At 40.9% G+C, this 15,654-nt stretch overlaps 1 protein-coding gene across 6 annotated transcripts in view; it reads right to left on the bottom strand.

Annotated features, from left to right (window-relative positions):
- The window catches only part of ADAM23 (ADAM metallopeptidase domain 23), a 293,859-nt gene that overhangs the window by 87,523 nt on the left and 190,682 nt on the right, over positions 1-15,654 (bottom strand). For all 6 annotated transcript variants that reach the window (XM_040357303.1, XM_040357304.1, XM_040357306.1 and 3 more), the window contains exon 10: positions 10,759-10,830. In XM_040357303.1, coding sequence (XP_040213237.1) covers positions 10,759-10,830 — 72 coding nt within the window. The remainder of the gene's footprint in view (positions 1-10,758; positions 10,831-15,654) is intronic.

Here is a 15,654-nt window from a genome sequence, read left to right as displayed (position 1 = left end):
AACTGGACATTTTATAAAAACTGTTCCTTCGTAGTCTTGAAAGACTACGAAAGAACAAGTAGTTTAATAAGTGGTGACAGTGCACTAAAGATAATAGAAGTGGCCATGTGGTGATAACATCATCTATTGACAAATGCAGTTACGGTACTAGCTACTGTCCAGTCTGTCTGATGTCTGGTCACTGCTGATCTCTTAAAGCGGGGGTTCACCCTAAAAACGATTTTCTAACATTACATCCAGCTCACTCTCTACATTGACAGTATGCCGTTAGTTTTCTTTATTTTTTGCTGTACATACCTCGTACAGCTATTTTCTTCCCCGGCTTCCGGGTAGGGCCTCCCGCGGGAGTGGGCGTTCCTATCCGGCAGGTGATTGACGTGATGACAAAAATGACCTCCACCCGTCGCATAAGGAGCATCACGAGTTGCCGAAAGAAGCCGAACGGCGAGTCGGCGCTATATGGCGCCTGCGCACCGACGTTTGGCTTCTTTCGGCAACCCTTGACGCTCCTTATGGGATGGGTGGAGGTCGTTTTTGTCATCACATCAATCACCTGCTGGATAGGAACGCCCACTCCCGCGGGAGGCCCTACCTGGAAGCTGGGGAAGAAAATAGCTGTACGAGGTATGTACAGCAAAAAAAGAAACTAACGGCATACTGTCAATGTAGAGAGTGAGCTGGATGTAATGTTAGAAAATCGTTTTTAGGGTGAACCCCCGCTTTAAAGAAAACAAAAAACAGTCAGGTTTAAAGTGGCTTTGTTATCTGTTATTGCAATTGGCCTGTTTGTGGGCCCTGTGGTCACCATTAAGATACTCATAAAAATCAGCTGATCCTCAGCCATGATGCACCAGGAAAAGTAATTTGTTCACATCCCACAGTGTATGGCAGACTTTCCAAAAGTCTTTCTCCAGACCAAAAATAAATACAAATGGCTTGGGGATCTTTCCAGAATACACAGCAACAATGCTTAGGTAAACCTGCTACCAATTTCCATGATTTATGATTTGAACTACTTTCCTAATTATCTCAAATGTTTTTTTTTTATTATCTATGATTCTTAAGAAATTAGAAAAAGCTGCATTTGTAGTCTCATCAACTTGAAGAGAAGAAGATATTTCAAAGCAAAGGATGTACCCGAATTAAACGTCTCACAAGCATGATATAAACACATCGGCTTTTATTGATGTCCTTTGATAATGTCAATTGCTCATAATAACCCTCATTCAAAATTGCTTTGAATTACAAGAGTGGAAGCACAAACAGAAAATCTTTACGCAAGCATTTAGTAAAAGTGGCACATGTGAGAACAAGAGCTTCTCATCATATGTATCTTATTATTAGTACAAATGCCTTGTAACTAATACAGATCCTTTGGATTCCTAGGTCCTATCTTAATTACTTGAGGTCATTCATTGTACTCTTGTAAACTGCTTAAGGCCACTGTTCATTCAGGGAAAGTGCAGAAGACACTCGGCAGCCAGGAGTTGCGGTCACTCAGACTGTGGAAGTCTGGACAGAGGCTGTAATCTGACTCGGGACTACAGGCAAGTCATGGATCAGTACAGTGTCCTCTAGTTGCTAAGTCAGAAGCGACCCAAACTGACCATGCCAAGACGAATGTGCTCCTGTACTTGGTGTCGTCAGTAACACACAATTTTTTGAAGTTTTACATATACATTCTCCTGCCATTTTGTGCACTGTACCCTTATAAAGTAAACAAAACCATGGACAAACGTTTAATATATTGCATGCAAACATACATCAGTTACAAGTGTGTAGTGACACAGGACAAGACATCTCACAGGGGAACTCTGTGTATTATTGCTGAGTAGACATGTGCAAATTATTTCAGTACGAATATAAAGTTGGGCAAATTTTTGGTTATACATCCCAATCTCTAAATTAAATAGTAATGAATTTAGTTAAAATGTGTTTAATTTTGTTTCCATATATATTCCACATTTTCAGGAAGGATTCAAGTTCAGGTAGCTTGAAAAATGATCAACCAATTCAAATTCAGTGTGACGAATAGCTGATTGGTAAGGAGCAGGCCGGGAAGCTGGCTGCTGCGTCCCTTAACCGATGACTCATCAGCTGTCAGCTGTCAGAATTCCAGTAATGAAAAAGGTTATGGATTTTAAGAACCCCACGCCAAAAAAAATAAAAAAAAATGTAGTGGGCCCCCTCCAAAAGCCATACTTTTTAAAAATGTTGGGTGAATGAGTAGGGGTACCCTTACTCATTCACTAAGGTGGGGGGTGTGATCAGGGACCCCCTTGTTAAAGGGGCCTTCCAGATTTCAGTTAAGTCATCCCCTGCACCCCCAAAACCACTGAGCCAGGGTTGTGGGGAAGAGGCCCTTGTCCCCATCAACATGGGGCAAGGTGCTTTGGGGGGGCATTTGGTCTGATATGGTTCAGGAGGGGGGGTGCTCACTCATTCCTCCCCTTTCCTGGCCTTACAAGGGACTGGCATTGATATTGGAGGGCTCATCCCATTTGGGGGCTCACCACACTTTTTTTTGAATTTTGGAGTGGGGTTCACGTAAAAATCCACACCAGACCCTCAGCAAGCCAGGAAAGGGGAGTGATGAGCGAGCACCCCATCCCCCTCCTGAACCATATCAGGCCACATGCCTATATCATGGGGGGGAGGGGTGCTGTTTTTTTCTGCATTTTTCATTGCCGGTATCCTGTTGTTTGCATTTCAGCTGTCAGCGCAAAAGTCCACTGACAGATGATGAGCCATCGGTTGTTAAGGACACCGTGGCTGGCCTCCCGACCCACTCCTTAACAACCAGCTATTTTTCCACACAGAATTAGAATTGGTCGATAATTTTTCAACCAATCCGAATTTGAATCGTTGCAAAAATCTGGAATTCATTAGAAAATTAATCAACTAAACTAAACAAATTTCGAAACGAATCAATGACACAAAATAAGTAACATACCAAATCTACTCAAAATGAAACAAAATAATTTTTTATGTTCTGCACATGTCTATTGTAGCACACAAGTGGCTTATTTCTGATTCTTAATGTTTGATTCTTTACATGACCGCAGCCTTCTCCTGCTCCCAGGCATTGGTGAGCATGCCTTCGATCAATGTGTTACCCCATGTTCCCGGGCACAGTAGACCCTGCTCACTAGACAGGTAAGCTAGCCAGCGGAAAGTCTTGGGATTTGTTTTCATTTTTCATGCAAGTACATTTTCTGCAAGTACCAAAATATACCTTCCGATCCTGTCAGACATCTTGTACCTTTCTAACTTCCCATGGACTAAACTGAAAACTTAAACAATATTATTAGCTTTCTTGGCTATTTTCAATGAACTTCAAAGCAACACCCCTCTATGTAATGAAGATAAATAGAGGTGGAAGTGTTTCCGCACCTCCACAGATACAGTTCAGTGAATGAATGTTTCCACCCTAATGCCTCGTACACACGACCAGTTTTCCTGTCGGGAAAACTGCCATGACAGCTTTTGGCTGGGAAAACTGTCCGTGTGCTCCATGGCAGTTTTCCCAACAGGAAAACCGCAGGAAATCCCGGCGGGAAAAATGAGAACATGTTTTCTTCTTTCCTGCCGGGATTCCCAGTGGTCTTTTTCCCGGCAGTTTTCCTATGGGAAGCTCTCATGGCAGTTTTCCTGCCAGGAAAACCTGCCGTGTGTAGGGGGAAAAAGCTGCCGAGCAGGTTATCAGCTTTCCCCTTTGGGTTTCTCGGTAGTAAAAAGTCTGCCGGGAAACCCGTACGAGGCATAAGACAGAAAGTATGTAATTGGTACATTCAACAGTTAAAATTAAGGGAAAAAAAGCTTGACAAGGGGAAATAAATGCAGCAACCACATCTATGTAAACTGAACCATATAAAATGTTTGCTCTTGAGTTTAGATATCCTGTAGGAGTGAGTAAATGTAATGGTTTCTTATATTAGGACTAGACAAATATATCTGATAAATGGTGACATTCTTCTTTCTCCACAGAGCAAAAAATGTTCAATTCACTAAGCTATCAAGTTAGTCATTTTTATTAGCAAGGGCCAATGGCAGCACAAAAAAACAGATGGCTGAAATGAACAATCGTTAATAAAAGTAGCACGCTTTTGGAATAAGCTCACTAGAGATATAAAATACAGTGCTTAAAATGAACAAATAATCAATCAATTATTTATAAATCCCAACAAATTGTGAACAAAATCACAATAATTCTGGAAAAATTGTATAAGCATTCAAATCATGTAAAACAATGCAAAAATATTATACACTGCAAAATTTTTGCAGCGCTTCTAATTTATTGATGTTTTGCACATATATTTACTATTTGCAATTATTTTTCTTTCTGAATATTTTCTTATTTTTTGAAATCACTGTATTTTACAAAAAGTTTTATGACTTGGTAATATCTATTCAACTGATATTATTTAGTTATTTTCCACTGTGTTATATAAGATATATAAAATAGCATGAATAATATATATATATATTTTTTTTTTTAGCCATGTGTGATGTAAATAGCTTTTTATGTTGAACAGCTGGACAATAAAATGGATTTAGATTTGTTGCATGATAAGGCTCCCTGTACATGTACCGGTATATATAATCTCTAGGCATACTGTCCCCAACAGGCTTATAATCATGGAAGTGTTCCAATAGATCGCTATCTAGATTTATAGCTCTATTTAGGCTTACAACATATTTGAGTAACATTAATATATTACTTTAAACTTTGAATCCCTTGCTATGGTTTACCAGTCCATAATACTTATGTAAGCACTATTTATTTTATGCAATATGTTTTTGACGCATTAGCTGCCAACTATCGGCTCACATAAGAAAGCCAGGTGGATTCAGTGTTTATTTAATTTTAGGTTGCTATTAGCTCTTGTCATTTGATGGTTGAATAAAATAAAATGGTGGGTGTTGCAATTTTTTTATGTCATACGGTATTTGTGCAGCAGTTTTTCAAACGCAATTTCTTTTGAAAAACAAACACATGAATAAAATAAAAAAACAGAACACTAAAGTTAACCCAATTTTGTTATATAATGTAAAAGATGTAATGCAAATTGAAAAGATACCTAACATGTCGTGCTTTAAAATTGTGTCTTCCCATGGAATGGTGCGAACTATGGTGCTTTAAAATTCTCTATAGGCAATGCTTAAAATGTCTCTACGGGTTACCATTTTAGAGTTACTCAGGAGGTCTGGTGCTAGAATTATTGCTCTCTCTCTCACTTTTGCGACAATACCTCACATGTGTGGTGCGATCACCATTTACATATACGTGCAGAAGTAACATTTGGGGTCTATTAGTCCCCAAATCTCTCCTCTAGCTTCCCATGCAGCCGATCAAACACAGATCGGTCTGATTGGCTGCTTTCCTGGCCTCTGGTGGCCAGGTAAACAAGGGGTGGAGTGGGCTGTGATTTTGGTTTTGGCCCCCTCAGTACCAGGGCGAACCGTATAATAAGGCACTGAAGCCCAACCTAACCTAAAATGAAAGTGTTCTGATACTTTGCTCCCCCAGATCAGACAGGGTAGATCCGGTCCTGTTGTATTCCTTAACATGGGAACATTGCGCTTTGCTAGGAAGGTTCCCACTGGAAAAGTACCCCCCCCCCCCTTCTCTATGTTAAGGGCACATTGCCTGGTATGGTTCAGGAGATGGGGCACACACTCTTTCCTGGCCAGTCAATCTGCATGCTTGCATCAAGGACTGATATGCATTTCTGAACAAGACCTTGTACTTTTTTCTTGTTTTTTGTGTGGAGTTCCCGCTTTAAATTCATACAAGACCCTTAAGATGTGCGTGTATGTGTGTGGGTGGGGGGGGGGGGGTCTTGCACACACAGTATCTTTTAATTTGTTTGCGTGTCTTGACATTTATACTAGACCCTCATCATCAAGGATACAAGTCTGATATAAATTAAGGAAATATTCTGGAGGTTATTAACTAAAGCCAAATCCACTTTGCACTACAAGTGCAAACTTCAAGTGCAAAATGCACTTGAAATTGCACTGAAAGTTCACTTACACTGCAGTCGCTGTAAATCTGAGGGGTAGATCTGAAATGAGGGGAAGCTCTGCTGATTTTATTGTCCAATCATGTGCAAGCTAAAATGCTGTTTTTTTATTTTCCTTGCATGTCCCTCTGGGATCTAAAGCGACTGCACTTCCATGTGAACTTTCAGTGCAATTCTAAGTGCACTTTGCACTTGTAGTTTGTACTTGTAGTGCAAAGTAGATTTACCTTTCATAAATAACCCCCTCTGTCGCTTTGTTTTTTAAACAGGTGTAAGCAGCCAAGAGCTATCATTTGCTGACAATTTAAATGGCATTGTTTTCCTTGTCTTTGATTTTCACCATTGCTGTAGTATTTTTAATACATCATACAGGTGTGCCACTTCACAGGCAGGTTTGGGGCATCTCTCAGGCATGTTATTTAAATGAGCTTTAAAAATTAAGTTTGTTTATGTATTTATTTATTTGTTTATTTTTTGTTTATTCAGCCCTAGGGACGGTACTTACAGTATCTCACAAAAGTAAGTATACCCCTCGCATTTTTGTAAATATTTTATTATATCTTTTCATGTGACAACACTGAAGAAATTACACTTTGCTACAATGTAAAGTAGTGAATGTACAGCTTGTATAAGAGCCCATTCACACGACTTCCAGAGCGACTTTGGGAGGCAACTTGGACACGACTTGAGTATGAATCCCAGTGCGACATGAGGCAACTTACAAGGCAACTTCGAGGAGGCTTTCCAGTGGCCAATTAAACATGAATCAGCTCTGTGGGAGGGAGGGGAGGGAGGGGTTTGCCTGAGAAAGGTATGTTCTCTTCCTGTACTGTTGCTTCTGTTAAGACAGTGATCCGACTTCTGAGGCGACTTCCATTGAAATCAATGGTTACAAGTTGTCTACAAGTCGCCTAGAAATCGGATTGAAGTAGTACACAAACCTTTTCTGAAGTCAAAGAGACTGCAGTAGTGTGCATTAAGACGGCTCCATTCACTTACATTGATTTTCGCATGTAGCGCGACTTGAGGCGACTAGGGGCGACTTGAAGTCGGATCCAAAGTTGTCCCTGTGTGAATGGGCTCTAACAGTGTAATATATATATATATATATATATAAAAGGTACTACAGCGCTAATATGATCAAATAAAGAAAAAAAACAACAACAAAAATAACCAAACGATAAAGCTGCATACATAAAAAAAGGTGCTAAACCAGTGAAAAAAATTGAATAAAATAGGATGAATGCGCTAAATCAACCCTTGCTATTGTACAGTACACATCAAGTGTACATATGTACATATGCAGTGCCGATCCTGACCTCCCTGGGGCCCTAAGCGAAATTCTGCTAAGGGGCCCTCTACCTGACCTGTGATGCTGTGAGTTATGTAAACCATGTGCCATTGCCACACAGTCATACCTGACACTTCAGTGCTCCCAATACAATCCTTGCTTCATTTTGTCATGGATGTTGTAAACATTAGTGTAAAGGCTCATACACACAGTCAGACATCCAACAAACTTTCCCTTGGATTTTTTTCCTAATTGATTTGTCTGGTCACACCCATAGCATATACACGCTCAGACTTTTCTGCAAACTTTTCTAAAAATTACCCAACATCACATGGTTTTTCTGCTCTTTTCTGCTCTTTACCGCCACCCTTTGGTTAACTTCTGCTATTGTTGGTTGATTTTAACATTGGTTCTGAGCATGCGTATTTGCACTTTGTACAAAAGTTGGTTGGCTTGCTGTACACACGGTCAGACAAGGCACCATCGGACTTTTGTTGCCGAAAAGTTAGTCCGTTTGCAGATCCAACTTTTTGTTGGGTGAAACCCGAAAAAGTTGGTCCGATGGAGCGTACACACAGCTCAGTGCGGCGATCTCCTCATGCGGATGTAGTTCCGTCGATCGCGTCACTTGCTGCTTTTACCTGGTGTTTTTCACTTCACAGTGTTTGCACTGATGCACAAGTGCACTTTATATATGTTTGAGGACTTTTTTGTTTTTGTATTTTGTTTCATTTGAACATCTGAGTGTTTTACACATATATATACACTTGATGTGTACTGTACAATAGCAAGGGTTGATTTAGAGCATTCATCCTATTTTATTCAATCTCTAACAGTGTAAATTTGCTGTCCCCTCAAAATAACCAAACACGCAGCCATTAATGTCTAAACCACTGGTAACAAAAGTGAGTACACAAGTGAAAATGTCCAAATTGGGCCCAAAATATTTTGTGTGGCCACCATTATTTTCCAGCACTGCCTTAACCCTCTTGGGCATGGAGTTCCCCAGAGCTTCACAGGTTGCCACTGGAGTCCTTTTCCACTCCTTCATGATGACATCACGAAGATAGTGGACGTTAGAGATCTTGCTCTCCTCCACCTTCCGTTGGAGGATGCCCCACAGATGCTCATTAGGTTTTAGGTCTGGAGACATGCTTGGCCAGTCCATCACCTTTACCCTCAGCTTCTTTAGCAAGGCAGTGGTCATCTTGGAGGTGTGTTTGGGGTCGTTATCATGTTGGAATACAGCCCTGCAGCCCAGTCTCTAAAGGGAGGAGACCATGCTCTGCTTCAGTATGCCACAGTACATGTTGGCATTCATGGTTCCCTCAATGAACTGTAGCTTTCCAGTGTCAGCAGCACTCATGCAGCCTCAGACCATGACACTCCCTCCACCCTGCTTGTCTGTAGGCAAGACACACTTGTCTTTGTACGCCTCACCTGGTTGCCGCCCCACACGCTTGACACCATCTGAAACAAATACGTTTATCTTGGTTCATCAGACCACAGGACATGGTTCCAGTAATCCATGTCCTTAGTCTGCTTGTCTTCAGCAAACTGTTTGTGGGCTTTCTTGTGCAGCATCTTTAGAAGAGGCTTTCTTTTGGGACGTCAGCCATGCAGACCAATTTGATGCAGTGTGCGGCGTATGGTCTAAGCACTGACAGGCTGACCTCCCACCCCTGTAACCTCTGCAGCAATGCTGGCAGCACTCATGTCTATTTCCCAAAGACAACCTCTGAATATGACGCAGAACACATGCGCTCAACTTCTTTGGTCGACCATGGCAAAGCCAGCTCTGAGTGGAACCTGTCCTGTTAAACTGCTGTATGATCTTGGCAATTATGCTTCAGCTCAGTTTCAGGGTCTTGGCAATCTTCTTATAGCCTAGAACATCTTTATGTAGAGCAACAATTATTTTTTCAGATCCTCAGAGAGTTTATTGCCATGAGCTTCCATGTTGAACTTCCAGTGACCAGTATGAGAGTGAGAGTGATAACATCAAATTTAACACACCTGCTCCCCATGTACACCTAAGACCTTGTAACAATTACGTGTCACATGGCACCGGGAAAGGAAAATGGGCAATTGGGCCTGATTTGGACATTTTCACTTAGGGGTGTGTTGCCAGTGGTTTAGACGTTAATGGCTGTGTGTTGAGTTATTTTTAGGGGACAGCAAATGTACACTGTTATACAAGCTGTGCATTTACTACTTTACATTGTAGCAAAGTGTAATTTCTTCAGTGTTGTCACATGAAAAGATATAATAACATATTTACAAAAATGTGAGGGGTGTACTCACCTTTGTGAGATACTGTTCATTGAATGAGAAATGTCCCTTTTGCTGGTGGCTTCTGTCTTCATTTTAATCTTCAGACCCCCTCTGCGGCGGTAATCTTCCAGTGTATCAGGAGTTAATAGGAACCGCTGGACCTGTTACATATACTCATAAAGAGTGTTGACTATGCCCACTATTTTCACCCCCCTCATTTATCCAATTCATAGAAGCTGTACAACAATGAATGGAAGATAGGCGATTTATTGAAAGGTCCGCCTGCTCCAGTCATAGAGCACTTTTCACTTTGGGAAGCTATAGTATAGCTTTCTTGAATAGAGGAGGGAGGAGGAAAGGGTGGGCTTAGTTGTTTCTGCCATGTTTAGCTGCCCATTGAGATGTATTAGAATCAGGGCTTTTTTTTAGGGGGAACTTGGGGGAACTCACCTCTGGCTCAGACCCTTTGGTGCCCGCTCACTGCAATCACTTGTAAACACAAAAGTCTGGTTTCTGTGTTTACAAGTAACATCTCTGCACTCTGTGTGCAACCACCTGAACTCTGCATTCTGTATGTAATGCAATCCTGGTATTTAATGCCCCTTTAAGACCCTTCTACTGTTTGTGAAATCTGAACGGGTTGAGTTCCTTCACCTATTTTCTGAGAAAAAAAGCTCTGATTAGAAGAGACAGCTATATTATGGTTGTTTAAAATACCAGCATGCGCACTAGATAAAAAAAAAGGAGTCCTGCACCATTTTTGTGCGAATACAATGTGATTTTAGCCATACAAACTGTATGGCTGTATTCGCATTCACAGACATTGCATGCGATGAGCACAGCAATGTAATGTGAATCACATGCAATGTCTGGCATTGCATAAGTGTGAACCTAGCCTAAATTACAGTTAGTGGGGTTGATGTACTAAAACTGACCAAACCAAACCAGCTTCCAGATTATTATTTTTTTTTGTCAAAGCTTAATTGAACAATTTGAAGTTAAACGCTGATTGGCTACCATGCACAGCTGCACCAGAGTTTGCACTTTCCAGTTTAAGTAAATCAACCAGTGTGACTTTAACCTTTCAGACCTTACAGTACTAACGCAAACATTTTTTGCTAATAATAATAAATAAGACATCATATAGTATTTATAGTATTTACTTACTGAATCCACCACATTCACTATTGATTTAGCAAAATTGCTGGTATGCATGTGAGAAGAACGTTGTTTCTTATACTGAAAGAAAAGAAAATGCAAGTTAGTTTTGAGATGAGCTCTAGTATATGTGGTAAACAATCTCAGTATCCTGCTTTGAGTTTTATGTGAATAAAGTGTTACAAATACAACACTGCCACCACCTGGTCACAAGAAAGGTTACAACAGAGCTTTGCAGAGTAATAAAAGGTTGTGAGAAAGACATACAAAATGAGCAAAGGCTCATGATGGTGGGTATTTGCTGTTTGAACACAATCATATTCATTTATATGAAAAACAGTGTTTGATAAGAACATGCCTGCTTTGCTGCCTTTCAAATGTATCTCAATAGGGCATGTTGAGTGAGTGAGTGAGTAACTTGTATAGCGCAACAAATGCGAACTGTTGCATCCGAAGAGACACTGGGGGTAATTTACGAAAGGCCACTCCACTTTGCACTACAAGTGCATTGCAAGTTTACTTGAAACTGCACCTGCAGTGCACTTGGAAGTGCAGTTGCTGTAAATCTGAGGGGGACATGCAAGGAAAATAAAAAACATAATTTTATCTTGCACATGATGGGATGATAAAATCAGCAGAGCTTCCCCTCATTTCAGATCTTCCCCTCAGATCTGCAGCGACTGCACTTCCAAATGCACTTGCACTGCAAACCATTAAGATATTATCGGTACACAAGCACACACCAGTTTACAAAGTATTAGGTTTTACTACTACCTTTCAATTTCCTGCTGAATTAATCATTTTCCTTTTGTTATCTTTTTTTACTGTTAACATGCACGGACACACACACACACACACACACACACTAGGTTCAACTTGCATACCAGGAACAAACTTTAGTATTTTCTGCCATCTAGTGGACAAACTGGAGTAAAGATGATGATATTCATTGCGTTCAAATCTGAAATACTACTTGCTAAAACAAGATTTAAGCAAGTGATTTCCAAATTAAATCAGAAAGTCACAAATAGTATTATAACATAACTAGCAAAGAAACCAAATTCTATGAAAGTTGGTGGCCAATGTGCTGCCACATTCTGCATGTCAGGAAAGATAGTTACATTTCACATGCTGTGATACTTGTGGATAGTTTTTTACACTGCCAGGATACATAGTAACATGAACCAACTATTACAGATCATGGGTCCTTTCAATGGGATAGATTTACTAACGGTAATCTGACTGTAAACATTGCACTGTATTCCCCCACCCCAGAGCTCAGTGAATGAAGTGATGCTCTGCACATCATCCAATCATGTGCAAGCTAAATGTTGTTGTTTTTTTTAAGTTTTCAATGCACATGATTCGGTATTCTTTGAAAAGTGAAATATCACTATATTCACTAAGTTATGGGGAAAATTCCCTTGCAAAGTGAACATCCTATTTGCCTTTAGTAAATTAACCACAACCTCATATTTATTGATTTATTTGAGCATACTGTATATGTTTAACCCTCCTAGCGGTATTCCCAAGTCTGACTCAGGCTGAGTATTTTATACCAAAAGCGGTAACCCCGAGTCAGACTCGGGCTCGCCTCGCTGCAGCAGCAGACAAAGTTACTTACCTTGTCCCTGGATCCAGCGATGCCACCGCGCTGTGCGAGCGAGCGGGACCTTGCTCGATTCACACAGCGTCCTCCTGTGCCGCCGATCTCTGTTCCCTGCGACGTTACGACGCACGGGAGCGAAGAACGGCGCCAAATTCAAAAAGGTAAACAAACACATTACATACAGTATACTGTAATCTTATAGATTACAGTACTGTATGTAAAAAATACACACCCCCCTTGTCCCTAGTGGTCTGCCCAGTGCCCTACATGTTCTTTTATATAATAAAAACTGTTCTTACTCCCTGCAAACTGTAGATTGTCCAAAAGTGTCCCTTTATGTCAAACATGGTTTTAGAGCAGCTAAAAAACAGCAATAATAAATTATAATCACTTGCAGAATTGAGCGATAGCGGTTTGTGGGGAAATTCGTCATAAAAAAAAGTAATGACAGCGACAATTCTGCAAATTTCAGTGATTTTGAGTAGATTACATTATTGAATAATTTGTATTATAATTATATTATTACTTGTTATAATTATTTATAATTATTTATTATATTATAATTTATAATTTTGTTTTTAAAAAAATGTCATACCCGGGATGCCTACTAGTCTCTTGCTTGGTCAGATTTAAGTTATTCCTAAGAATTACATGCCTACAGTATAAAACGCCAAATTTCCTTGCAAATAATGGTACCGCTTTCAGCACCTTTTTTCTGAAATAATCATACCGCCAGGGAGGTTAATAGTTGACCGATGTTGGTTGCAAGGCAAATTTTATGTAAATGTTCAGTCGTGTGATATCATTTACATGTGTTACATTTTTTTACTTTCTGGAACTCATAGGCAGTATCCCAGTGTTACACCCATACAGTATAACAGTGTTACACACAGACAATATTTCAGTGTTACACTCATACTACAATATAACAGTGTTACATACATAGGGCCATATTCTCAGAGAAGTTACGATGGAGTAAGTCAGATACTCCATCGTAACTCCCTTTTTAGGCCAGTGTATCTATGCTCCTGATTCTCAGAATCATTTTTGCATAGATACACTTAAGATCCGCCATCTGTAAGTCACTTACACTGGCGGATCTTAAATGCAATGACGCCGGCCGCCGCTAGATGGCATTTACGTGAAGGAGTCATTTGCATATGCAAATGATCCTTCTACGCCGATTCCCGAACGAGTTCGCGTCGCGTAACCGTCGCTAACGTCGTTTGCGTAAGCGGAAACTTACCCCTGCTATATGAGGGGTAAGTTTCCGCAAGTCTCGCGTAGGCCATGTTACGGATGGCGTCGGGTCCCCATCGTGTTTTTTCGTCGGGTACGTCGTTTACGTAAGTCGTTCTTGAATACGACTTTACGTCAATGACGCACACGTCGGCGTCATTGACGTTTTCCGCCGAGAACTGGAGCATGCGCACTGGGCTTTTTGCAGCCCGGCGCATGCCCAGTTCTTTCGCATCGGGGGCGCGCTTCATTTGAATGGAAGACGCCCCCTTGGAGATCCGCCAGGCTACGCCGGGACACTTACACTCCGCTGTCCCAACTTATGGAGCAAGTGGTTGGGGAATACAACACCTGCTCCAGTAAGTTGGGACAGCGGAGTGTAAGTGCCCTAAGCGAAGCAGGCGGAGATTTTTTGAGAATATGGCCCATAGAGTTTACCCGTTTTAAACACATACAGGGCTGGATTTACTAAAAGGAAATAGGCTGTGCAGTTGCTCCAGAGCTTAGTAAATGAGGAGAAGTTCTTCTGACTTCCATCATCCAATCATGTGGAAGCAAAATGCTATTTTTTAATTTCTCTTGCATGTGATTGAATATTCTTTGCAAAATGACACCTCATCTCATTTACTAAGCTCTGGAGTAACTGAACTTTTAAAGTGCAAAATCTATTTGTCTTTATATAGTGTAATTCAGCCTACACTCCACGGTGTTCCAATGTTAAACACATACAGTATATCAGACACCTGGCAATCCTCCCCCTCTTCTCTACAAAGGCATACAAACATACTGATGATGTTAGATGGTGCCTGTACATTGAAACACTCTCTTAATTCTGTGGGAACCTTACAGTAAACCTTTTACTGACAAACATATGGAGGCTACCATTACTGATTGCTCATTTTGCAAGTTGTCTAGTTATCATGCAGACCAACTGTCTTTGGTACTTTAGGTCAATAACCTAGAAAAAACAAGCAGATAAAGAGTGTACTGATCTATACGCTTGTTTCAGTGACTCAGAAAGTGCAAAGCCAGATCAGTAAAATGGCCAGACAAGCTAGTCAGCAATGGTAGTCTCTGTTTCTTTTAAGAAAAGTTTACTTTAACATTAGTAAAGTGTGTATTAAATAGGGACTTGAATGTGAGGAGGATGCGACTACACAGAAAGTGACTACAATTCAAAAATGTTCCTATATATCTGGGGTACTAAAGGCAGCAGAATAGCATGGCCCACAATGTATGCTTATAATGAATTGGGAGGTTTGGGAATGCCAGACTTTAGGAAATATTATATAGCAGCACCAACTGCATAGCAAACACTATTGGGTGTCCTTAGAGGTCCAGGTTTGTTCCCCAATTGCAATGGACCTGGTACTCTGCATTCCCTCACCATATCGTAAATCGATATTATGCCCTACGCTTTCCCACTCTATTCGCTTATGGCACACAGCTTGTAGAAGATGGTCTTTACGTTCGCCACACACTGTCTTTGGCAAGGACCACCAGGGCTGCAGGCTATAGGCTCTGACTGGTGGTTAAACAAGGGTCTTTACAGCATTGGGGACTATATTGATCATAGAGGGTTACGTCCTCTATCACACTTTGTTAACAGTTTGGAGATCCCCCACTCAGAAAATTTACATCTACAGCAAATTTATAAGCAATCCAGCAATCCAGCCCAGATCTAGCAGTACGCACCATGTTTGAAACTAGGTGCATGCGGGAGGTCTCTATGTGGGGGGCATCTCCATGCTAAATAAACTATTATCCAACCCTATGGCCAAGTTGAATTATCAGATGGCCTGGGGCATGTCTCCTGAGGCAGAGGACTGGCACAAATGGAGCACATGGATTCACAAAGGCATTTTAAATGGGGCTTTGATTGAGGCTAGCTACAAACTGCATGCTAGATGGTACTGAGACCAGAACGCCTCTTGAAATGTTTCCAGGCTTTTCGGCCTCCTGCTTCAGAGGATGTGGCCAGATAGGCACACCTTTACATACATTGTGGACTTGTATGTAAGTGCACTCTTTTATTCTTAAAATTACGCCGGTCTATA

This window comes from Rana temporaria, chromosome 6, assembly GCF_905171775.1.
Source record: "Rana temporaria chromosome 6, aRanTem1.1, whole genome shotgun sequence".
Lineage (NCBI taxonomy): Eukaryota > Metazoa > Chordata > Amphibia > Anura > Ranidae > Rana > Rana temporaria.
Note: the sequence above shows the minus strand (reverse complement) of the source record. Positions and strands in the feature narration are given on the sequence as shown.